The 25,080-nt window shown below is 41.4% G+C and overlaps 1 protein-coding gene across 1 annotated transcript in view; it reads right to left on the bottom strand.

Annotated features, from left to right (window-relative positions):
* The window catches only part of LOC133011002 (adhesion G-protein coupled receptor D2), an 83,945-nt gene that overhangs the window by 17,340 nt on the left and 41,525 nt on the right, over positions 1-25,080 (bottom strand). The window contains exons 21-23 of the mRNA XM_061078677.1: positions 22,469-22,522; positions 18,878-19,019; positions 418-500 (exon numbers count right to left, since the gene is read on the bottom strand). Coding sequence (XP_060934660.1) covers positions 418-500; positions 18,878-19,019; positions 22,469-22,522 — 279 coding nt within the window. The remainder of the gene's footprint in view (positions 1-417; positions 501-18,877; positions 19,020-22,468; positions 22,523-25,080) is intronic.

Raw genomic sequence — 25,080 nt, 5'->3', positions numbered from 1 at the left:
AATTCAGAGTTAGATTTTTTAAATTGCACTTTATAAGTATAAGTATCAAGTGTAGGTCTTAATATCAAGTAATTAATTTACTGAAGACATTTTATTGTACTTAATAATAAATCTTCAACTTATTTATTTACTACATGTTTTTCTATGTGTATTTCTTTAAGTCCTTACGTTCAATCGAACTGAACTAAAACAGAACTACACTGTATTAGGTCAGACAGAGAGAATTAGCAAACCTGCTGCTGTTGAATGTGTTAACACAGTTACAGTTCAACACCAGAGTTTAGTCTGTTTTTGTCCGAAAGTCAAAGATCAAATGCCGCAGTTCACCCCCGGCCCCCGTTACCCAAAGCTCCACGTTCCACCGGAGCGACTTATATATACCCTGCTGTGTGTATGTGTGTGTCAGGAGTCAGTTACCTTTCCATGCTGATGAGTGCCTTTGAAGGGTTGGCTCGAGGGATTTTCCAGTCTCTCTGGAACACAAGGAATGGACAGCTGACCTGAAGACAGACACAGACACAGACACACACACACACACACACACATACACACACCCAGAGTTAGCTCTGGCAGTCATTGCTGCCAAAAGTGTTCAGCTCCACTGAAAAGTAACTGAATACACACATGCAGACATACACACACAAAGACAAGGGTGCAATCCCTGAGCGAGTAAGTGAGCAGGGATTATCCTAAAATTCTATTACAAACGAATGAAAACATATAAAATTCCGTTATTTACATATCTCAACCTGATGAGACATGACAGAATTTCTTGGTTATTTTACAACCCAAATATTTCCCCAGAAAAATCACAACATTAGGGCTGATATTTCAAATTTCAAATAACAGAAAGGAAATGATACGAGAATCCTCCAGGAATGACTGGATGTGGCCTTGCTGATTGATTTGCATGTGTTCTATGTCAAAGCAAACATGTACTTGGATGAATGCATTAGTTAAATACACAAGTGGCTGATATTCTTATGAAATTACAGAATCATGACCCACAAAGGGACCACACCTTATTAACACAATGCTGCAGTTTCTAGGAAGTGGGCAAGGAGAGGGCCAGAGGGCAATTCAACTACTTTGCCTCAGTATTCTTCTCATGTATGATTTGTAACTGAAGCATTAAATATAAATGAAGGGTTCCCTTTGAAAATTGAGGATCCACGATCACATGAAATTCATCAGGTTTTTCCCTCTATATGACCTGTACTTTGCACAGATCTATTGTACTGTAAATGGAAATAAAGGATAAAGAGCTACAAGAGGCAAAGGATTATATAAGTGGAGCAGAAAGCAAAGAAAGCACGATGAGAATAGCTAAATAAACTATATTCATCAACTCGTTTTACATGTCAGGGATTTAACTGATGCTCCCATTGGATGTCTGAGCAGTTAGTGTAAAGGTTGTTCAAGGATACTTGGTTGGAAGACCACTGATGGACACCACTGTTGCCCCTCGGTTATCTCTAATCACAACCTCCCCTTCTTGAAATGCATTTTCCAGCACATTGTCTCATATTTCTGTTCAATTAATGTGCAAACCAAAAACTATTTAGCGAACAACCGTGAAAAAGACATTTAAATTTCACAATATTCTCTCTATTCCTCCCCCTCATCACCCACCGCTCCTCTGTCACTATTTCCTCTGCTCTCACCCCCACCGGTCGAGGCAGATGGTCGCCCACCCTGAGTCTGGTCCTGCTAGAGGAAGAGATTTTTCTCTCCTCGGTGGCCGAGTGCTTCCTTGTTGTGGAGATTATTTGATTCTCTGTACTATTGTAAGGTCTCAATCTTAAAATATGGATTTCCCTGAGGTAATGTATAATTTGGAGCGATACAAATAAAAAGGAATCAAAATAATTCTGTTAATCCCACCAATTTAAGAGCCTCTGTTTGGGTTGGTTGTTTGTCCAACCAGGGAAATGAGCCACTGGACCATTAGAAATCATAAATGAGTTCAGAGGAATATACAAATGTTATGTATTCCACGGTGGAGAAACTTGGTCTTTACATTATTCATATCCACGGCAGTCGAACAATCTGTATGTTAAACCTCAAAGTTCCACACATACTGTAGATATATGGACACAATCTCAGCAGGTATATCATTGTCGTGAAGCAGCTCGCCCCATCTGTCTGTCGCCCTGCCCGTCTCTCTCCTCTCGCTCAGGGCCTGTCATCAGGACTGCTCTCCAACAGGCCGCCCGTGTCTGGATTAATCTCCCTGGTTGACTGCTGATTTGAAGGTGGGTCGGCCGTCATCCACCAACACCAAAACTAATTCCACTGTGTCACCGCACGATCCTCCTGGCTTCCACCCCCCACCCCCCTTCACTGACACCCATGCATGCACGCACATTGCAGAATATCTTCATCTGTCTCTGTCTCATCTACATGGGAGAGGGCACGAGGGCGGGTGACTAGTCCGAAGGAGAAAGGTCAGCGCGCTGAAGGAGTTCATCATTCTGAGGTGTCAGAGCCTCTCTTTAGGAGAGCAGATGAAGCGGAGCGGAAGGAGGAGAGGATGGGAGGAAGGATGGGAGGGGGAGAGAGAGTAACAGGGAGAGAGGAGGGGGGTCTTTTTTTTATGTTTGTCTGGTTATTGGTTATCAGCCAAGAGTTCGTCATGGCCTACGGAGTTGGCTGGAGTCCACCGAGCGCAAATCAATCATCATACGGTTTGTGTTTCCATCGCGTCTCGCCTTTGATTACATCTTAATTATGAGAAAACAACTTAAGACACTCGCACGTCTTAGTCGAGTCTACAAATGGTCATTTGGTGGCTAAAAATACACAAGAGGGTTCAATGAAACTCCAGAAGCGAGCAGTCAAACACACATTCAGTCATTCAGAAGTGATCACACAATGCATCCACTACACTTGCGGGCCTCTGGCATGAGGTAAACAGCTTTTAATAGCATCAAACCCTCTCCAGTTTGTTTGCGACCATCTGTCCAGTCTATTGTGTTTCCCCGTTGTGACTCTTTGGAAGTTCATCGGCTGACAGCTGATGTATGGGTTCTTACAAAGTCCCCAGCCAGGCCCTCGGGATCCTGCCGCACTGTCTTCACCCGCGTCCACTATCTGTTTCTGCTTTGTCTTCACGTTTTTCCTCGTCTCTTTTTCCCCCTCACAGTATTTACTTAGATCAAGGTGTATCAGTCTGCATCTTCCACTGGCGTTTAGGAGGGGTGTGCGAGAAGGAAGTTGTCTGGTCTGCTGGAAGAGGATCAATGTGTTTGCCAACTGTGTTTCTGAAACCAAGACTCATTTATTTTCTGTACAAGAATTGATACGTTTTGATTAATAACATGATTTCAATATTTATTTTATTTATATATTTAGTTTCTATAGAGAAGCTGTAGATAGTGGCTTGGAGATTTCATGAACATTACTGGAATATTCCTGCTCTCATCAGCTTGTAGTCAACATACATAAATACAATGATCATCCACAGATAGCTGAAATACTATTTTACTGTGTCTTTAACCAAACCTGGACCAAATTAAATTTAACAGCATTTTATAGCCACGGAAGGACACAGTAAAATGTCTGTTAAAGCATAATGAGCAAGACTAAACAACAAACACAGGAAGTTTACGAGTGTTTATCCTTAATTCAGGGTTAATTCAGGACAGACACGAGTAGGTGCAGATCTTTTCGGTAAAACGTAACTTTGGGAACTACTATTCGTGCAGTCTTGTGCTCAAACCATACTTTACACCTTATCCCCCCCTGATTCCGAGGTTTCTGTTCTGGTGGTTTGTGGAGAGGTTGTGGGGTATATTGGAGTTGAGGGGTGGAGGGTGAAAACCGGGTCCAGGAAGTTTTCACTCCTTTCTTCCCTGGGTACCCCTGGCCTATCCAACTCCCAGTCATCGGCTGAGAGAAGCCAGATGCAGGCAGGATAATCACCCCCTAATAAGAGGCTATATTGAAAGCAGGCTGGTGTTCGTACACTACAAGCTTAAAAGGCACGTGCAAACACATGCACACTCAAACATACGTGTACACACTGGCAACTGAATGCATGTGCACACACATATTCGGAGCAGGTGTAATTACAGTGTGCCATGACTTCAGAAAGACGCGATCACTCACAATATGTACACACGTTGACATACAAACATGTGCAAAGAGAAGGAAAAAAACAACACACTCACACGCACGTACAAACACTCACACAGACAGACACACAGACACCCACACCAGACCCAGATTCTTTTTCCTTCTTCTGACTTCAGTCCTATACCACCATCCTGGAAAAATGTTAGCACATGGCAAAGGATATCAATAATTTCACGATATTTCAATTATCAATTTAGAAAAGAGAGAACAGATCCCCGGGGGATTGCGTAGGTTGGTGTCTGTTTTTGTGTGGCCCTATGAAAAAAATATGAGGTTTAGCATTGTAACTGAAGCCCTACCCACTCTTCAAATTCAATTTCCTCCCTTCTCTGGTCGTCACGAAGTATAGAAAGGATTTTTTTTCCCCTTCCTTTTGACGAAACGAGAGTGTGTTGGCAGAGCTAAAACACTGAAGAACCCCCCCCCACACACACACACACACAAAAAAAAAAAAACAGCTGAGGGAATCTTCTAAACACCATTCTTACATTTCATCAGAAGAAGGAATGGCTCGACATCAACCAGTGTTGGTGGACTGCAGCCCAAAGTGAAATCAGCACCGTTTAAAAAATGTGGCACAACTGAGGCCTTCTGTTCATGTGTATCACAGCAATAAACCATTTCTTCTTGTGTAGCTGCAGTGAGACACACTGCATGCAGAGCTGGATGATGCAGGTTAGTACGTCACATGAGGAATTAAAGGTGATATTAGACCGTGCAAGCCAACGTTTAGGAAACAGTGTTTGACAGACACTGGTTACACTGTATAAGTTTCCAGTACTCTCTCACTTTGTTCAGTAGATTGATAAACTGCAGACTGTTATCGCTGCTTTTTGCATATCTCTTGCTTGTCTTTGCAATGCATTATTTGTCATTCATCTCCCTGTCTGCCACACATCTTCTGCCATTCCTCATCCCTACCTTCTCTCTCTGCCCTCTCATGTGGGTCTTTAGCTTAAGTGGATTGATGAGCAAGTTAAGAGAGCAGGAGAGTTGTTCTTTTCTCTTACTGAATGATAATGATCTCCCTCACCTGCACATCTGCTGCCATTTAATTAACACTCAGAGGAGGAGCTTTGGGAGCAATAGCATTATTTTTAGTGCAATGAACATATACATGCAAACTTGCACACGTTACTAATGGGAAAAATACATACAAAATACTTCATTAGAAGCAAAACAGCAAGTCTAAGTCTACAGAACTTATTTATGTCAATAAGTTTAAAAAGATGGTTGATATTAATGTTTCATGCACCTCAGTTATTTTAAATACAAATTATATATGAAACATCCCAATCTGAAAACCATTTTTAAGTCTTTCACACATTAGCATAAAATTTAGCTGCATATAAGGATGTGCTACGTCTGTATACAAATGTTTTGTTTCATGTTCAGGGGCCTGTGATGTGTTCTCACTCTCTGCTGCAAAAGAACATTTGGCAGAACATGTGTTATTTGTTGATATTATGAGTATCCAGGTATATTAAGTTCAAGACAGGGCTGTCTGAGGATGAGGAGCAGGGGGGTGCACGGGTCAGGGGACAAAAACTCAGCAGGGAGACAAGTGGAGAGGGAAAAGCAGGAGAGAGAATCTGACGAGGTGGATAAATGATATAAGACAGGTATCACTATCAAAAATGATTATTACTTTTTGTCTGCAAAAACATGTGAAGGGCAAATCCAACAAACGTTAAGCAATCTAAAAGAACATTTGAAAAATCTGCACAACCCCTCCTCGAGACACACAAAATATTGTATGACTTCCAGTAAAAATGTGTATGCAAAAACATGCAGGCTTCTATTGCAACACACAAAATCTTCCACCCAAAACAAACGAGCATTCATAATTGAAATCCATCCATCCTTTCACACACATACTCACACAGAACACAACACAACCATTAGTCGAAACGCACACATCACTTCTGTGGCACAACGCGCCAGGTGTACTGCTGTTCCACCACCAGCAGCCTCAGAAGGAGAATCTATATTCCCCCTTCTGTCTTTTGTTCATTTGAGTAACTATGAGCAGCAGCAGCAGCAGCAGCAGCTGCAGCCTCTCTCTCCCACTCGTGCTCAGCCGGGGGAAGGCAATAGGTTTAGCAGGCGAGGAGGCGAGGCAGATTTATGGCGCTGGAGGTGACCTCTGGGGCCGTAACACAGTGATGGGTGAGTGGCTCTCAACGGTAAGCTACTGGCACTTGACAAAGTGCCCGAAGCAGAATGAATTTACTTCTCTTTTCCTCAATCATCAAGCAGCCACTGCCCTGACCCCCATCCTGACTGCTATAACAAGATCTCCCATCTCACAAGGGCCTGAAAAATTTACTGTCACATCTACTTTTCAATGAGCTCAAGTGAGCACTTCTTTCACCTTCAGCGGAGCAGGTGCCTGTGTGGAGGAGGGCTAACCTGCCTGCCCCGGTGTGTATGTTTGTGTGCGTGTGTGTGTTTTATTAGTCTCGTGTGTGTGTGTAACAGAGGGAGAGCGAGAGCGAGAGAGAGAGAGAGAGAGAGAGAGAGAGAGAGAGAGAGAGAGAGAGAGAGAGAGAGAGAGAGAGAGAGAGAGAGAGAGAGAGAGGGTGACTGAATGTACATGAAGAAATGTGTGTAAAGGCTGTGCACTGGTGTACCCACTTGCTCCCTCACTCACCCAAACTCAACCTGTCTCTCTCTCACACACACACACACCCACATACACACACACACAAAGACACACACACCTACCTACATACATACACAGACAGACTTCAGAGCACATTACATTGACTTAAATTCATTTAATTTATTTGCAGACTTTTGCATAACTACTACTTGCCTTAATCCATATTCATAAAATATCTTAACGTTACCTAAATTTAACCAAAACTTACCCAACCTTAAAACATGTAATGTTTAAAAAAAAAAAAAAAAAGTACAAGTACAAGTACATTTTTTGAAAAATACAACAATAAAAATATTTTTAATGCAAAGAAAAACAACTCTTGTATGTTTGTATGTAACAACATAAATTGCAAGAGTCTCTCACTTCTCTCATACCATATACCAGACACACACACGTATACACACACACACACACACACACACACACACACACACACACACGCACACACACACTAAGTGAAGCTGGCAGGCAGGGACACAAAGGGCACTGCTTTACGGATATCAGGAGACACCTCTGCCATTTATATTAGAAGTCAATCTACCTTATCATATCTCTTACGCACGCACGCACACACACACACACACATGCATATGCACACACACACAGATTTTGTGAGTGTTTGCCAGCTTTCATCATCTCCATGGCGTTAATGATCCTGATATATTTTTTATATGCAGGCGATAAATCCTGGTGCGCACACATTCAAATTTGATCTTTCTTGCACTCTAGTTGTTGAGGTGAAATTATGGTGGATGTGACAGCGATGAAAGTAGAACAAACTTAATATGTACATTAGCATTGAAGATATATTAGAGAGGGTTTGATGAATAAATCCAGAAAATATGTTTTCAATAAGGACATGCAGGAGATGCAAATGGACCAAAAGAGAGAGAAGGGGGAGAGGAAGAAAAGAGTTTATGAGAGGATAAATCAATCAATAACTGATTAATCTCTATTCTCTGGCTGCAGAGGGATTGATGCGCTTTTAATGATCTATTGCTGCCAGAGAAACCAACAACATACTTGAAGTGACTGTTTAAATTATTATGATTCCAATAAGTGGAGCGACTAGGAAAAATGTGTCTTTCCTCTGTATATCTCTGTAGAAAAAAACAAAAGAGTATGTATTTAATTATTCTGCAGTCTTTTTAATTACTTGGCAAATGGAACAATCGCAAACTGATATTTTTTTCTCTTCTCCCAACAAACAGACATGTTGATTTACCGGCAACAGGAAGAGAAAAGTTGCTGGTGGGAGGTTTCCACTTGTTTAAATGTTTACAGCATCAAACTGTCTATTGATAAAACAGTTACACGGCAAAATCAATACATTGTACATTAGTGCAAACGAAGTTGGTTACGCCATCGTTTCATTATGTCAACTCCCCTCTTTAAAATGTCACATCTAATTCAGCCTCTTTTCATTTTATGAGCCGCTCCTTCGCCTGCCCTCACCCGCTGGGATAACGTTATCGTGATGAAACAATAAAAATCAATGATTAAGCATGTGTAATTTTCCGAAGACGATGTATTAAAATTAACTGTCTCTCTCTCTCTCTCTCTCTCTCTCTCTCTCTCTCTCTCTCTCTCTCTCTCTCTCTCTCTCTCTCTCTCTCTCTCTCTCTCTCTGTCGAGCCGTGACACGTGCAAGACGATCTGCAGGTTACAACTGAAAATAAAGAAGGGGCATTAGAAGCTACTCAATAAGCCACTGGGAAATTGATCAGGTCGTAAAAGCTGCTACGCTGCTGCTACACGTCCATTCACAACCGCACGCTCGTTTTAAAGTGTTTAATCAATACATTCTGCGAGACGTTAATTTTCTCTCATCTTTACTTAGTTTTTATCACTCGTGGTTATAACTCGAATCAATCAGACAACTTTCTGACACTACATCAGCACTGTGAAAACACACACGCGATCTTAGAGGGCGTTCGGGGAAAGTTTTACACCGACACTTCAGAGTTAGTTACCGCAGCCCCGGTGAGAGTTAATCAGAAATTTCAATTAATTCCTGACCCACCTATCGTTCCCTTTGTGCTCGCCACAATTATTTAATAGACCTATTTTTTTATCTCTCCACTGTCACCGAGTACTTGCTGATTGTGCCGACTGTTGGGTTTCTCGTAATGAAACTTTGAGGTCTCAACCTTACTTAACGAAGTGCCTTGAGATAATGTACGTTGTGATTTGATGCCATACAAGTCAAATTGAATGGAGGCGAATTTGTAAAAAATGTTTTTTTATCTCTATTGTAAATACAAATCTTTCGGCCTCAAGTTGAAGGGTGGAAGCACTGAACATCATTGTCACGTACAATTGCAAATTGCAGAGGCCGCTGCAACAAAGAGTCAGTAAGAGCTAATTAAATATAATATAAAACATAGTTAAGACATGTACCAGCCAACTGCTGGTGACATGTACAGAAATTACAACTTAACGTGTTATTTCAGAAAGCGTTTAGTTAACCAACGGGATCCATCAGCCTGCAAATAAATAAAGTATGTTTAACTGAACCCTTTTTATAATAATTTCATGATGTGAGACAAAATAAGATACTTGATAAAAACTGCATGACAGTATTATCTGATATTTGCTTGAAAAAATGTGGGACAAGCAAAACTGGCAGTGTGGATATGAAGTGACCCTGCCAATTCAAAGGCTCTAGAAGGGATACTGCAGCAACATATTATATTGATAGTATAATTAAGTATCTCTGTGACTGTGTGTTTTCTCCATTCCACCACTAAGAGTTGCTGAAATCTGAAATTTCCTCCAATTTAAAGCAGATAATTGATTTACTGCAAACTGTGATGTGCTTCCACATTTTGAGAATAAATTCCACTTCTGTGTGTATGTGTCTGTAAAAACATAGTTTGTGCTATTTTATGCAAACTCACCACAATCAAGTCTCAGGTAAAGTTTAATTTCTACAGAAACTAGCTTGTCTAAACAGTTTTCCCCAACAAAAACAAGAGTAGACTAATTGAGTTCCACACCTCAGATCACTGCAAAAGAGAGATGGGCCAAATCTCCTCCCAACTTCCATGAGCCCAGAAAACTCTGACAAAATGGGGAAAATACTACAGGAGATTTACTGTTTGATAAAGCATATGGACAGTATGCCACCTGGGCCTTTCTATCGCCACCTCAAGAGAGAAAAAAAAAGAAAAAGACGAAAGACAATTCCAGCGGTGAAGAGCTGTGCTGTCGGCTGGATCAGTGGAAGTGGCTCGGCAAACAGCGTTTTTCTTTTAACTTTCAATTCTCCTAAGCATGCGTGCTTCACAGCCCCTAGGGCTATTGCCTTTCTCAATCTGTCCCTGGAGAGGCAGGAGTTATGGTCCCTGTCGATTGAGGAGAAAGGGATGTTATTCCCCTGTCACCCCCTGGTCGCGCCGCCATCCTCCCTGCCCTGATCTACAGCCTAACGCCCCCCCGCCACCCCTTCCGCCCTCCCCCTTCCCCACTTTGCTTTGTCGTAAGCTGCAGACTATGTCGTTGCCATGGGCTCTTGAGATGAGGACGAGGACAGAAATGCTCCGGGGGGGGTGGAGGTGCTGATATTGGTTTGGAGGAGATGTTAGCAGCTGCATGATGTTCGTGCCGGTGAATGTTTTAGTACGACGTTAACACATTTGCGGAAAATTGTTGTTTGTGTATTTTATTTACATTCATCGACTATTCACTTGTATTTTTCTACACTGTGTTTTTACTAAGATGGAGTGATGGGCGATGGCCCGGCCAGGGGAGCAGTACAATGAGACAGCTCGGCCCAGGGGAGCTGACCTGCCCCAGGGCCCATGCAGGTCCTTGACTGACACCCTTGATATGGGAGCAGCGGCGGGGTTAAACATGAGAGGCAGTTAGTTAACGATAGTGTGTGATCAGAGGTGTGTTGATTGCTAACCCTGTGTCCCATGAGTCCCTGTGGGTTCCGTCTCGTTACGGATGGTTGACTGCTACAACACAACAGCTTCAATCCAATATTTTTTTTAAATATGTAGTACAGAATTTTATAAAGGGACACAAACTAGTGTCACCTTGATTTGCTTTGACTTTGTGACAGTGTGGTCTTTCATTTAACGTTCAGGAAATTAATTTCAGGTTGTTGTTTTTTTACCTAATTTTACATACTTTACATCATGTGTTCACTGCTGTCCATTTGTTGGTTTGTTAATTGATTGGTTGGCTTGTTTGCTTGTCAGCAGGATAACCAAAAACAGATTTCTGTGAAAACTTGGTGGTGTAACGTTAAAACATAGGCTAAGAAAGAATACCTAAAAAACTATTTTATTTAACCTTCCCAGATAAGGAGTTTTATATTTTCACTAATTTCCCAGTGAAAAATGCTATGATTTAGATGAAAAAATTGGGCATATTTATGGGACTGGCATTGGCATTAGCATGCACTAACCCTTCTATTTTGTTTGTTTGTTTGTGGTGAGTTGGTTTGTTTGTAGGTTTGTCAGCTGTTTTACGCAAATGCTACCAAACAGATTTCCATGAAACTCAGTGAAAGGATGAGACGTATCAAGAAAGAAGCCATTTATTTTGTCGCAGATCTGGACAACAGGGGCAAATTCTTACCTAAGACAAATTTCATTTTACCACTCGTTCATTTGAAAATCCGTCTGGTAGTTTTTGTGTAAGCCTGTTCTAAAAGAAATGAGCAAACCAACCAACAGGGTGAAAACACACCTTGCAGAAGAATAAACAAATCCTTCAAGAGACAACAATTTTGGATTATAACAAGTTTGAATGCATTTCATGTATTTCTGAGAAGTATGAAATTACACAAACTGCAGGCATCCTTACACAACCTACATTACCAGTGAACACCAGTACAGACATCAGTACACCTGACACATCCTCCACAGAGAACTTCCAGTGCTCAACCCCATTTCCATACTGGTCAGGCTCTTTTAGGTTCTATTGCACCTTAGGCAAATCCAGAGTTTGTGAGGGTCTCTCTGGGTGAAGGAATAAATAAATAAGCAGATAAATAGATGAATAACCCAGAGGAATGAGAGCCCATGCGCCTTGGCCATCCATCATATATCCTATTACCACACACTCAGCAGCACCTGCAGTATGTATAATGCAGTCAACCTCCGTAAGCAGATACAAATTCAACTCTTTTGCTCCTCAATTTGTTATATCTGACAACAACACTGCTTGTGCCGTGTTGTTTCTTTGAATTATGAATAGATTCCCCTTCACCAGACTTTCGCTGGTGCGTGATAGCGTGGTGCTGTTATGCAGAACAGCTGTGGAAAACAAATTCGAGAAGCACGGTGCCGTTCTTAGCGGCTGGGCGCATATGCATAAACAGCTGCGCTTAAAGTCACTTAAAAACAAGCAAATGGGCTCGATATTTCATCTTTGGATTTGTTTCATCGGCTGTGATGAATATGAAATGCCAGAGTGTAGTACCAGTGCAGGGAAACACAGTTGTTTAAGTGTTTCAAATGATCTGAGAATGGTTTCGAGATTTTTCACACAACAGTGAGAAATAGTCGAGGAGCGCTCTAACTGACAATTTAAAACTTAATTCCTGTCAGCAGCTCTTTTATAGCCGTGACACTTGGATTTATAAATATTACTAATACCATTCTCATACTATGTCAATAAAATGAATGGATGGAGACTGTGTCTGTGAGTAAATTCAAATGAACAAAGCCGAGAGTGGGAGGGAGAGTTAGGGAGACCAGAGAGGATGAGGAATGTAAATACATGGCAAACCGATAACACATTTTGACCGCTGCCTGTTTGTTTGGGTATTTACACTGTGAGGCTACAATCAAGTCCTCAAAGCTTCAGCCCACATGACAAGAGCCCATTCCAGGGCCACACATCCTCTAAACAGCCAAACCAACACTCCAAATCCCAGTCAACACACACACACACACACACACACACACAAAACCCAAAAGTCAAATCCACTTATTTGTCTATTACTCCAAAATACAAAAAAAAAGGGAAGGATAAGACAAACTTTGAGGAAGTGATTTTTTTCCGGGACTTGGCTGAACTTTCAAGCCCTGTTTGGTTTGAGCAGATGTAGAATTAGTACACATCACTTTACATCAGTGAGACATTGAACACAAGCTGCTGCTCACAGGCCAAATACCTCTCTGTCACAACAACACACACACGCACACCTCGCCTCCAGTGTCTGCGATTCCGCCGCGGTAATTGTCAATGTGATGTCAATTCCCACAGAAACGGTGTCTCATTGTTTTTCTTCCAAAAGCATGCTTCATGTCTCCGGATGTCAGTGGCCTGCAAACACCAGTCCAAACCAATAAAGAGTACAATCACATCCACACTATAAAAACTGTGATACAAAATTTTAACTTCTGTTTTTAAATTGAGCAGTACATTAGTTTACAACAGTTTTTGCAAGGTTCAAAACAGACCTCTCACCACACAGGCTCTTTATCTATGTCTCAATACATTGATTATTTGATTTTGAAGAAACTGCATTGTAGAATACTGCTTAATACTTGTGTAATGTGTCTAAGAACTGAAACGTACTGCAGTTACATGTTACACTAACACAACACAAGGATATCTGCACTTCAAACTCACTGGGATAAACATGCAAGTTCAGTGATATATTCATGTATTAGAAACGCTTCAGTGGAAATTAAACTTCCACCTTTGAAATCACAATGCATTTGTGCCGAATTAACACATTTACCACATGCACATCCCAGTGAGAATACAATTACAGAGAAAAGAAACAGAGCAAAAGGTCAAGCAGCAATCACAAAACAGCTGCTGTCGGGGTTTTTTTTTTACTGAAATATGTCAAATTTCTGTGAATGACTTTTCCTCTCACAGTTGTTGATAATGATACGGTGATATGAAACAACATATATTTTGGGATTTTAAAGAATTGTGCCACAATTTGTGTTAACTTGCTGTTTGAGATTATCATACTAATCAAGCAGATTTTATCTTCCTACCAATTTGGTAATCAAATGCATTACAAGCTCTCTTTTTAATATGTATCCTTAAAACATGATCACTTTTATTGATATGTCAAGCAGATCATGAGTTAATTCATCTACATACTGTGAGTTTCTGAGCTAGTGCACCACCCTATCCAGTGCACATGTTCCAAAGAAGCCGACTTGCAATAAGAGAAGCTGATCCAACAGCAAGCACCCAGATGAAATTGCTGCAAACATGCTGTCATTCCACAAGGGAATTTTTCATTTTTTTTATATTTTCAGAGCAGAGGATCCTGTTGCATGTCAATGAACTGGGCTAAACATGCATGACAAGTGATGCTGTGTGAATGGAGGAAGGTAAGAGGGAATCAACCCCACGGTCAGAGAGAGACCTGTGTGTAATCTGCAGAAGATGCATGCAATATACCGCCACACTACTTTATCTACCAGGCCCCTAATTGAGAGGGATGCTGGCGAACACATGTTGGGAAAAGAGGAGAGGAAAGGGGTGTCAGATGTCAGCAATGTGCAGCCATATGGTTCCTTCAAGTTCGGTTACATAAACTGAAAATGGCACCAGACTTCAGGTTTCTCTACGATGAATTTGTGACAGCGTGGTACTGCAAACCCATGCACCTTTCCTTCATCATTACGAGGTGATTACGGGTGATTACAATGACGAGGACAGACCAACAACTGAATCGTCGAATGCTGCACCTGTCAATACTTTAAATTCACACCACTTAAAACATCTTTCCTTAATCTTCTGACAAGGACAAGTGTTATCGCCATTGTACCATCAAAAAAATACCCATTTCGGGCTTGTGTAGAATATGGTTAAATTTAATTATAATACAGTCCATTCACTCTGACAGAAAGTTGGATGGGAGGATACAAGACGACAAGTTATACTCAGTGACCTCTCCTCTCTGCTGTATACTACTTCATTGCGTTGCTGCACATTAAGACTTGGTTGTGAGTGGACAGTGAGCCCTATGCTTGTGTTGTGTTGTGTTGAAGTTTGTTTCCCCACTGACAGGTATTACCCCCAGCCTCGTTCTAACCCCAACCACAGAGAAGGTGAGGGGCAACAGAGAACACAACCGAGCAAAAACATCTGACCACCAGGCAGAAGTCGACACGCCATTGGACCAATCAGATTTCGGACAGTCGTACAACCGCTGTGTAAACACACCGTTCAGCACTGCATTGTTTATCTCCAATTACAAGCTCCCTCACTATGACGCAGGCATGGTCCTTATACCTCATTCTCAACCACAAGTTTGTAAGTTGACACTTTGAACCCTGTACATTGGGTTAAAGAAACCCAAATAGCCTTGAATTCACAGAGAAGCAAGTTGTACGCACTTCGATTTACACATAAGCTGACTGTGGCTGGCTGGCTGACCATGCAACACTGTGGAAAAATCCAGTACATAGACATCCCCATTAAACTTACTGTTACTTTTGGTTTAAATTCAGTATAATTTACCGACATGAAACCACAAAACCAATCATACCTTTGCACAATGTCTGTAAATTTGATGTTGTTTCAGAAAGATTTGATATCATTACAAACCTGGAAATAGTTTTAAAGAGTAGCACGGGAACGTAGTGGGTCGTTCTTTTCCAGCAGGAAATTACCCGGGAGTCAGAATGGCAACGTAACTTTTAACTCCTATCTCTAGTGAATTCGGACAAAATGACTGCCACCTACTGACATAGCAAGGACATTACATAACGTGAAATGAGCAAGCAAGGCGATGAATCATGATGAAGAGATGGATTACGTGCTCTGAAGCTGTTTCCGGATTTTACTGCCTGAGGTTAAAATCACATTGTTATCTATGTTGATCTTATACACAGCCTCTCTGGAATCTCACAGATAGAAATCCATCGTAGCGACAGACAACTCGATGATCTTGATGATCTTTTGAATTTAAACGCGAACCGAAAAAAGGAAGATACCAGCTCGGCCATCTCTGCTCGTTGGGAAGGAGTCTTGAACAAAGCCAGAAGATGGCGTAAAGGTAACATCGTGACCAAGTACATAATTCCTGCTTAAACGGACTCGCAACCTTCAACTCTCATCATGTTTGAACACCCACGCAACTCATTTCATTTCAATTCAAAGCCTGCCACCCCCCCCCCCCCCCCCCCCCGCCGCCCCAGTTCCTTTATTACTCCTTCATTATAAACGTGTCCTTCTCTTGTGCTCACAGCTACAGTTTGTGCTTTACCTTCTATATATATTTTTTCACAATGTACCCTCAACCTAACCCAATGTCTGCCTTGGACATTTTCGCCAACCAACTTGAGTATCAAAAGCAGAACACTCCCCCCACTTCACACGCACCCCACCAAGAAGGGGCTGACCTTGTGCATTCAAGATACCACTATCACTTAGGAGATGCTGTGGTTATTGTTTGGGAAGAATGGGGCCCATCTGCTTGTTTGTCGCTTGTGCTTTACAGTGAGGCAACACTTTGTACCGTATGTGGAGCATATAGTCCCAAAAAGCAAGATTCTGCCTATTGTTTTTTACTGTTATGTATGTTATTTGGCTTGTTAAAGGTATCATGAATTTATGTTTTGGAGATGGCATTGGACAAATCTATTCATTCAAATTGTCCACATACCCTCCATAGAAACTGATATGAAGGTATAAATACAAAATAAAGACTATCTATAAAATACAATATTTCAATGGCTAATGTTTTTCTGAGCTTTCTACCCTCCTTGCCAGTTGCATACTCCTACATCTTTTGAATCATCCATTTTACAGCAGCACAGGTAAGTTTGAATGCGTGTTAGCACAGACTCTACAATGAAAACGAATATTCACCTCTGATGTAGTTTACGAGTATAGACTGGGGAGTAGTCTTTGTCATGATTATTAGTTACAGTCTATCGAGGGTCCCGGGAGCATGACGATATGCATACAGTAACATTAGCTTGTACTGTGTGAGCACTGTGTTGCCCCCCCCCCCCCCGGCCCGGCACTCACTCACTCACACGCAGCCGATCCCATTTGCATGTTGTAGCATTGAGACGGCGGCGGATTGGAGGGGCAGCAAATGGGCTGAATAATATGATCTCACAATCAATTATTTAGTAAATTGGGTCGCATCAAAAACATTATTTTCTCTGCCGTGTTTCATTTGTCAGGCTGTGATGGAGGCTCAGTCGTGTAACGTACCTTGGGGGGGGGGGGGGTCGCTTTAACTACTGCGTGCTGAGTGAATGGAAGAGACGATAATAGTGTCAGGGACCATGCAAATCACCTGCTAAGGAAACACTGTAAATCACAGGGTGAGATTGTGCACAGAGCGACAACACGCTGCAGTATTACACAGAGCACATGTACGATTCAAATGTGAACATCATAATTGTGCACGTTGAATTTGAAACCATTGCTGACGTAGTATTTACATGAGGATAGGCTGCATTATTTAATAATAAATTGTTCAATCAATGAAATGAACAACACAAATAAAGAAAATTATTGTGTTAAAAGGCTTTAAAAATGCAGATTTCAACTTTTACTTTACACTGGAGACATATTAACAATTAGTGTAGGCTTCCAATAAATGGATAATCATGACCCGCCCCATACTTCAAATGTTTGTCAGTGTCATTGAAGCTGATATATTTTCCTTCTCTGCATATTTTCCCCTTTTATTACAATCTTTCTCTTTTGTGTTTTTATCATCTTTGCACATAAATAAACCTCTAAAGTCTCAAACCCTGTAAACGCTCCGTCAGCTGGGGCAATACAATGATTGACAGTAAGACTGGCTTTGAGGAACAGAATCAAACCAGGGACCGACCCCTCCCTCTCTTTTCCCTGCCTCGAAACTGGTGTCTCCAATCTTTTTTCCACAACCAAATGACTCTTAACTCGGCTGAGTGCAGCGCGGGTCAGGCAGCCAGATTGAAGCCAGGGTGTCTGGTTAGTGTTAAAGTTTAACAGGAGATTTCAGATGTCTGATTTCACTCAACAGGCCAGCCGCCACTCTCTGTTTCAGAGGGACTCGCAGTAATGCATTGCAGATATGCCAGTGGGGAAAAAGTTGGGGGGGAATAGATATGTATACATGTACATATGTGTGTAACAAAACTAAATATGACAAACACCTCTAAGTGTAACGCACCACAACTGACATCACCACAAACTGACTACGGCCTCCTGAATAGCCACACAGTTGGATCACACCTCTTTAAAACAGTTTTGACATAATTATATTATTACAAAATTATTATTATTATAACAATTAGTTTTTGCGATGTGTTCCAAATGAACTGCAACTGATCAAATGTCCCAATGACACCCTGAGGGAAGTGCTAATGTATGATGAATTTTTGGGGGATTGGTTTGCAGCATACACAGACACACACACACACACACATGTATGCACTCAAACAGACACAAAACACACACACAAACACACACACAAAAGCCGTTGCTGCATTTGTGGTACGACACAGTGCAGTGAAAATGAAAATCCTTCACGGTGAAAACCACCACTTCTGACTGAATATTTCAAAAGCAAGGCTACAGATGCTGGCCTCTTCAAAAGGTACATTAAGAAAAAAAGGTACACAACCCACTAAATATTTCACTTATTCTTATATATTCAGATTTCATCTTTCATTGGAACATAAAAATATATCACACAATGGGTGGCCTTCTGTGTTCTTTTTAAGTGACGGCGGATTGGTTGTGCTTTTTGTGAAGCAAGGCCAGTGGAGAAATCAAATTAGCGAGCAATCTTGTGACTTTCTATCAAAGACAGCCAGTTCAAATCCTCCCAACATCTAGGACAAACTTTGTGGAGAATAGTGTAATATAGGTGCATTCTTGTCCATCAATAGCTAATACTCTTGTGACCCTGATCACTAAAACCAAGTTCTAAACGTGTATTAAAGTAGAAAAGAGTTCTAGAAGTAGTAATTGCCTTATTCCATGGGCAGCATTTTCAATCATATCCCATTTAGGGTGAGATCACAGATGTTTATCAGAAAGTTGGATGTGGTGCCCCAAGATGGCGCTCCATTCACTTCTACATGTGAATGCTAGATGTTTTGTGGTTTTACCCATTCGTTAACTAACCTGTGCTCCTCTCTTCCTCCTTGCCAGGGTCTGGCGTGTAGGTATTGGTGGTCTCCTCTTCCTGGCTTGGGGTCGTTCCAAGAGGGAAACTGACAGGACGAGAGCTGGTGACCGAGCTGGATGGTCGAGAGCTGGCACAGTTCTGAGGGAAACGAGGAGGCAGCGTCAACTCCAGGAAATCACCGTAGAAACCGTTTAAAGAAATACACATTCACATGTTTCCCTACCTGATAAGAACAAATATTTCAAAGTTTCAAACCTTTTTTAACCTCTGCCAAGGTGGTCATGTTTTCAACGTTGTATGCCTGGCTGCTAGCAGAATTACGCAAAACCTACTGGGCCAGTTTATTGAAACTTGATGGGGTTTGGGCCAAGTTTAAAAATGTTTAGAATTGGAGAAGATTTGATTAAGGAGGCAGATCCAGGATTTTTTTCTTCCTCTTCTTTAACATTGTGAGATAGCGCGTTAGCCTAGTGGGAGGTATGTGCTCTTTAAGGGCCCTTCTAGTTATTCATAAAATGGATTATCAACCTAATTAGGATTGTTATTTTTCTTAATCATTAACACTCAGATGTGTTTTATGTTTTTATAATGATAGAGTCACTCAAAGTTGTATTAACATTAAACATAAAGCAATTGAATATTCAGTTTTAAGAATATTTTATAAAGACATAGAAGAATGACAAAGACAAATATAATGTACGCTGAAGAAATCCTCAGCATTTAGAGGGATTCAAAGTAAGGCTTTTTAGATTTAAATCCTTTCCCTAACCCTAACCCTCTGATTACTCACAGTATATATTTAATCATTTAGCAGTCACAATTAGTACTGTACATTAAAAATGTCATGCACTATTGTAGTCAATTAAATCGTTTTTTCCCACAATGCCATCACACACTAGTCTACCAGCCGGAACAAAACGGAAATCACAGGGACTGGGGGGGGGGGGCTCCACCAGGCTCCCGAGCTTCTTGTATGACATTCGGTAAATGGCAAACAATCCTGCCTGTCATTTAAGTCTTGACGTTCAGTTTCAGTGGAAACAACACACTCAAACACAAATGAAAGCACAAATACATGCATTACACATCACTGTTAGTCACCTTAACCAGGGCTGCCAGCAACCAAAATAAAATAGCACTTCATTTACAGCCTCTTATCAGAAAAACTCACAGCAATGAGTGGCACCAGTCAAAACATAACCTTTCAAGTTCATACCTCATGAAAATCAAATACCTGTTAAATTAATTTTTGTGAAGCCAAAACCAATTCTAACCAACTCCTAACTTCCTATATCTTGTCAAAACTTGAATGAAGATCAAAAAAACTAATCCACATCCAATTTATATCTATATTTCAGCGGTGTCAGGGGCATGGAGAATTGAGAGAGGGGGGGGGGGGTTGTTTTTTATTTGGGTCTTGCATCTGACAGCTTTATTTCATAAAGCAATCTGGCTGTGTGTGTACAAGAGGGAGGTCAGGGTGGGTCAGGAGGCACTTGGTATCAAACAGACAAGCTACACTGGTCAAAGTGCTATGTGTATGTGTGTGTGTGTGTGTGTGTGTGTGTGTGTGTGTGAGTCAGTGTGCGTGTATAAAACCCACCCTCTGGGAATAAAAAAAGCTGCGAGTGTGACCCACGCCCATGTAGAGGGCTACTACAAGGAAGAGGGCTAAAGAGGTCGACGCTAGTGTGGAATTAAAGAGGCGAGAGTGTGTGATTAGGTTTGGTGGAATTTACGAGAGGGGTCGCCTGGGTCAGAGGTGAAGCGTACCCCTGTGTCAAGAGCAATATTCAGTTGAAGTGTTTCTACAATATTCAAATGATTTCCATCTCTTTGCTATGTACATGTTATATACAATACCTTTTGAGTCTGAGGTGATGTGCTGGTCTCAGTGTAATATAAGAGAAAACTGATTTTCCAGTGTATGAACCTTGTGTTTTGTCAAGTTTAGAGTGGCTTTGACCTTAGCGAGGCCAAACATTGATTGCTTATAAAGCTAGCGTTCAAAATATCTTTAATTTAATTAACCACTCGAACTCCTTACATTGAAAGTCAAGGGAATTATCCACCTGGGTTAACCTTCCAATTGTTGCAAATAATAAAACATATAAACCCCTCTATCTCTGACAAGTGCCATTTGTCTTCAAATGACCCCATATGCAGTAACACCACCAAAGCCTCTTTATCCCCCGCCTAGCGAGGCACAATACCCAATCCTATGTTTTACAACAAGGGGATATATAGGGCCATGTGCGGTCATCTAGAGCCAAATGTCTCCTATCTAGCCAAAGGACAGGTAGATACAGTATTTCAAGCAGGATTTATGGCACAAAATAGCATTAGCTAAAAACCGTCAGGCGACAGTGATGGCTAAAAAAACGCATTCTGGTAGCGGAACCCGGCAAGATTGGAAAATTGCCACCACGAGTCGGGAGAGGAAGCAGTAAAAATGACGGTAAATGTGGGGGCCTCACTGATAACATGAGCAGCCAATATATCAGGCCGCACCTGGTGGCAAGGGACCCCCGGGGCCCCCCCTCCATCCACCCAACACCCAGACACAAACACGCAGACAGACAGACACGCGTGCACACATTAATCACTCAGACCGTAATTTATCTATTTATTTATTTCTTCCCATCCTTTCAGTGTCCCTCTCTGAGGGGGGGGGTCAAGAGAAAAAAATATGTATTCTGATATTTTTTTTAATCAATCTGCGATCAAAAATGTTTCATTCTTCGAAGACCTAAAGTGCATGAAGATGGGGACTAGTGGGGAGCACATACAGGGGGCTTATGGTGCAGTGGCTATAAAGTCTGATACAACAACCTGGAAAGAGGAGTGGAGTTAGTGTGACCACTGATGAAGGACGAGATGCATTGTGTGTTGGCCTGTGTGTGTGTGTGTGACATGGCTGCACGGGGCAAAGCAGTGTGGAATAATGAGAGTGGGTGTTTTTCAAGGTGCCAGAGCCTATAATTGACTGTATGCGTATGTTATGCACCTGTCTGCGTGAACTAAAAAACCATTAACTACTTTTTAAGTGCGGTGCATAGGCTATGATCTTCCTAAGCATGTACACACACACACACACAGACACACACACACACACTCACGCGTCCCACAATTTCAGGCAAACAGCAGCGTCCAACAAGGCATAAATACTGGCCTGACACTTTAATGTCAGGGGACGGCTTGTCCTGGATTAGAAACTTGTAACCCACCGTGGAGCTTGACATTGCCGGGATGAAGGTGCTGCAATGTGCAGAGCGAGGGGAGGGGAAGGGGGGGCTATTATGAAGGGTCTACGTTTGATGTATAAGGGCATCTAACATGGACTGTCGACTCGTGAGAGGATAGCAGATGTACAGGTCTGCTGTGTGGCAGGCTTTCATTGGCATTGCTTGAGTTGTGATTTTTTTTTTTTCAGGAGAAGCAAAAGCTGTGGAGGAAAATTGAGTCTGTTGCACCAATGTGTTGCAGACACACACCTGCACACACACACACACACACACACACACAGACATGCACGAAAGACATTCGGACGCAAACACTTGCTCACAGGAAAATAGAGGATTACATACTGAAAAATTAAGCGCTTTTCTCCTCTCTTTGATCCTGTTGACCGTGCTGCGAACCTGAAAGAAAGGGAGAAAGAATGGCACAGAAAGAGATAAGTGCATGTGCCATAGCGCTCAATGAAACACACTTACAATGAATCAAAACAAAAATCTTTCACTGCAAAGGCCTGCGTGCTCCCAGACACTAAAATGGAGAAAATGAAAAGAGAATGTGGAGGGGACATAACAAATTCTGAGCATTAGCTTGCAGACACTGACGGGCAGCGGCAGGGGAGTCGTGTGTGTGTGTGTGTGTGTGTGTGTGCATGTGTGTGTGCGAGTGAGAGAGAGTGTGTTCCAGTATGTCCCAGTAGCTAATGGGACTTGAAAGTGACACATAGAGCTGGCAAACTAAGGAGACGACTTCAAGCTATCATCTGTCAACACAGAGCGCCGGGACCAACAAATGGAGCTATTGGAGGAGAAGGGACCGCCCTAGCAGAACAGATTACATTTTTACACTCCGGATGAAACAGTGTACTGCACACCTTCATTTAACACACACAACACCAGATAAGACTTTTATAGATCTCAGAGATATACAGTACATCCATATATTTCCAGTATATGGATGTGATCTCACTAACACCGAAACCTAATATGTAATTCATCGCCATATTTCCTCCTTAAAAACTAAATAATCTATGTTTATAAGACTTGCAGAGAACAAATATTTTTGTATTATTTTTTTACATTTAGATTTAAAATTTATTTAAAGGCATATTTTAATTTGACTGATCCAAATGTTTCTGATTAATTTGAATTATCATTAAATATGTCATGTGAATACTGTGTGATTAATGTCAGGTTATAAAAAACAATTATTAAACCACTTAATGTGTCAATTGAATAAAACTACATTAACGTTTGATTTTACTTGACAATTGTACTGATCATTCAATAATAGGTTTATACATATAGTGAATTAATTATCACTAAGAAAACCTTTGGTAAGAAACAATTCTCCCAAAAAGAATTATTGTATTATTTTCCTGCTAGGAAGCAATTATCCTTATTTTATTAATAGAGTATTTGTTATTTAGGTGCTTCTTTTTTCGAATTACTCATAAAATAATCTACTGATATTGTTTTATTAAAAAAATGGGAGATATTATATTTGTACATCTTAATACAATATTCATATTTTTTTTTTTTTTACGAAGAGTCATCTTAGCTGTAAACAAGAGCAGCGTAATATCTGGAACTTTAATAATTCAAACAAAAACACATCCAGAACAGCAGGAATTACTAAGTGTGTCTTCCATGAAAAGCCTCTGGCATTACGAGCTCCGTATCCGTATCTGTGTATGTGTGTGTGTGTGTGTGTCTGTCTGTGTGTGTCTGTGTCTACACACATGAATTTGTTCCTGCACGTTGTCAGCACTCACTGTAAATTTGTAGCAGGCTGGGAACTCATCACCACGGCCCGTCCCAGTCCAGCCCACCACGTTAGTGAATATGCATTATGGCTTATGGCTTCATTAAGTCGCTGCGTGTTATAAATTATGACACCACACCAAACACACACGCACAGTCTCAGAGACAGCGTGGGTACACAGAGGATGTTTTGCATATGTGCCACCGTTGAAAGGCCACATAATGAAGAGAGCCGGAGCCTTGTGACAGCGCAGATTCAACAGCAACCAGATCATGTTTACAAAACCCCGCTGGTTTCTCTGAGCAGATCAGCAGAAGGCCTTCGACACGGTGCAGATGTTGGAGAGACACCGTCTTCACATTATTTAATGGGGGAAAGTAAGTCCTGGGGATTCCATTGATATCAAAAGCAGCCGGCATGCTGAGGCAATTACATGACACAACTTAATTAATCATTTGACAATGAGGGGAAGGGCATTGTTTTAGATGATCGTTATGTGTTTAAGAGGTTTTTGCGCAGACTCAAGGTTTCGCCATGATGCAAAGCGTGGCTCCCCATGTAAATGGGCGCTAAGCGATTACCATATGAAAGCAGAGCTCCCGACAACACCTGCCGACATCCTTGGAACTGATGGAAATAAAAGGTCATCAAAGCGCAGGATTACAAGGTGACCACCAAGGAAAAGCTAATTGCGATGAATAATGGAAAGCTATTGTCAGGTAATTAGCAATTAAAACGTTGTATTTTGAGCGTAATAGCAGCAGACGCAGTCTGTCTTCAACGCCATATTTATAATTATAATAAATAACCTGGAAACCAGCCTCGTGAATGGAGCATTTTCTGACTTTGAAGCTTGAGCTAATTCACCAGCTTTTCTTTAGCATTTCAAAGACAATTGTCTTCACCCTATGATGGTTAAAGACTCATTTGTTCTGCTAGATTAACAAGTAACAGCAACTTTAGTTATAAAGTTTTTACTTTACTCTAAAGAGTGTTTCTCTGATACCTCTGCATGTCTGCTGCCACACGCTTTATCAGTCATACTGCCATGTAAAGCAGGTGGTGAACTGAAGTGATAATGTAATTAAAGGAGAGGATAATAGCCCCTGCCATCAAGGCTGGTTAGTCTAAATGACACAAAAGCAACATCCCTGCCTCACACTGGCCTCTCCCTCCCACTCTGGTTACAGGGAAGAAA

Source organism: Limanda limanda, chromosome 9 (genome assembly GCF_963576545.1).
Source record: "Limanda limanda chromosome 9, fLimLim1.1, whole genome shotgun sequence".
Lineage (NCBI taxonomy): Eukaryota > Metazoa > Chordata > Actinopteri > Pleuronectiformes > Pleuronectidae > Limanda > Limanda limanda.
Note: the sequence above shows the minus strand (reverse complement) of the source record. Positions and strands in the feature narration are given on the sequence as shown.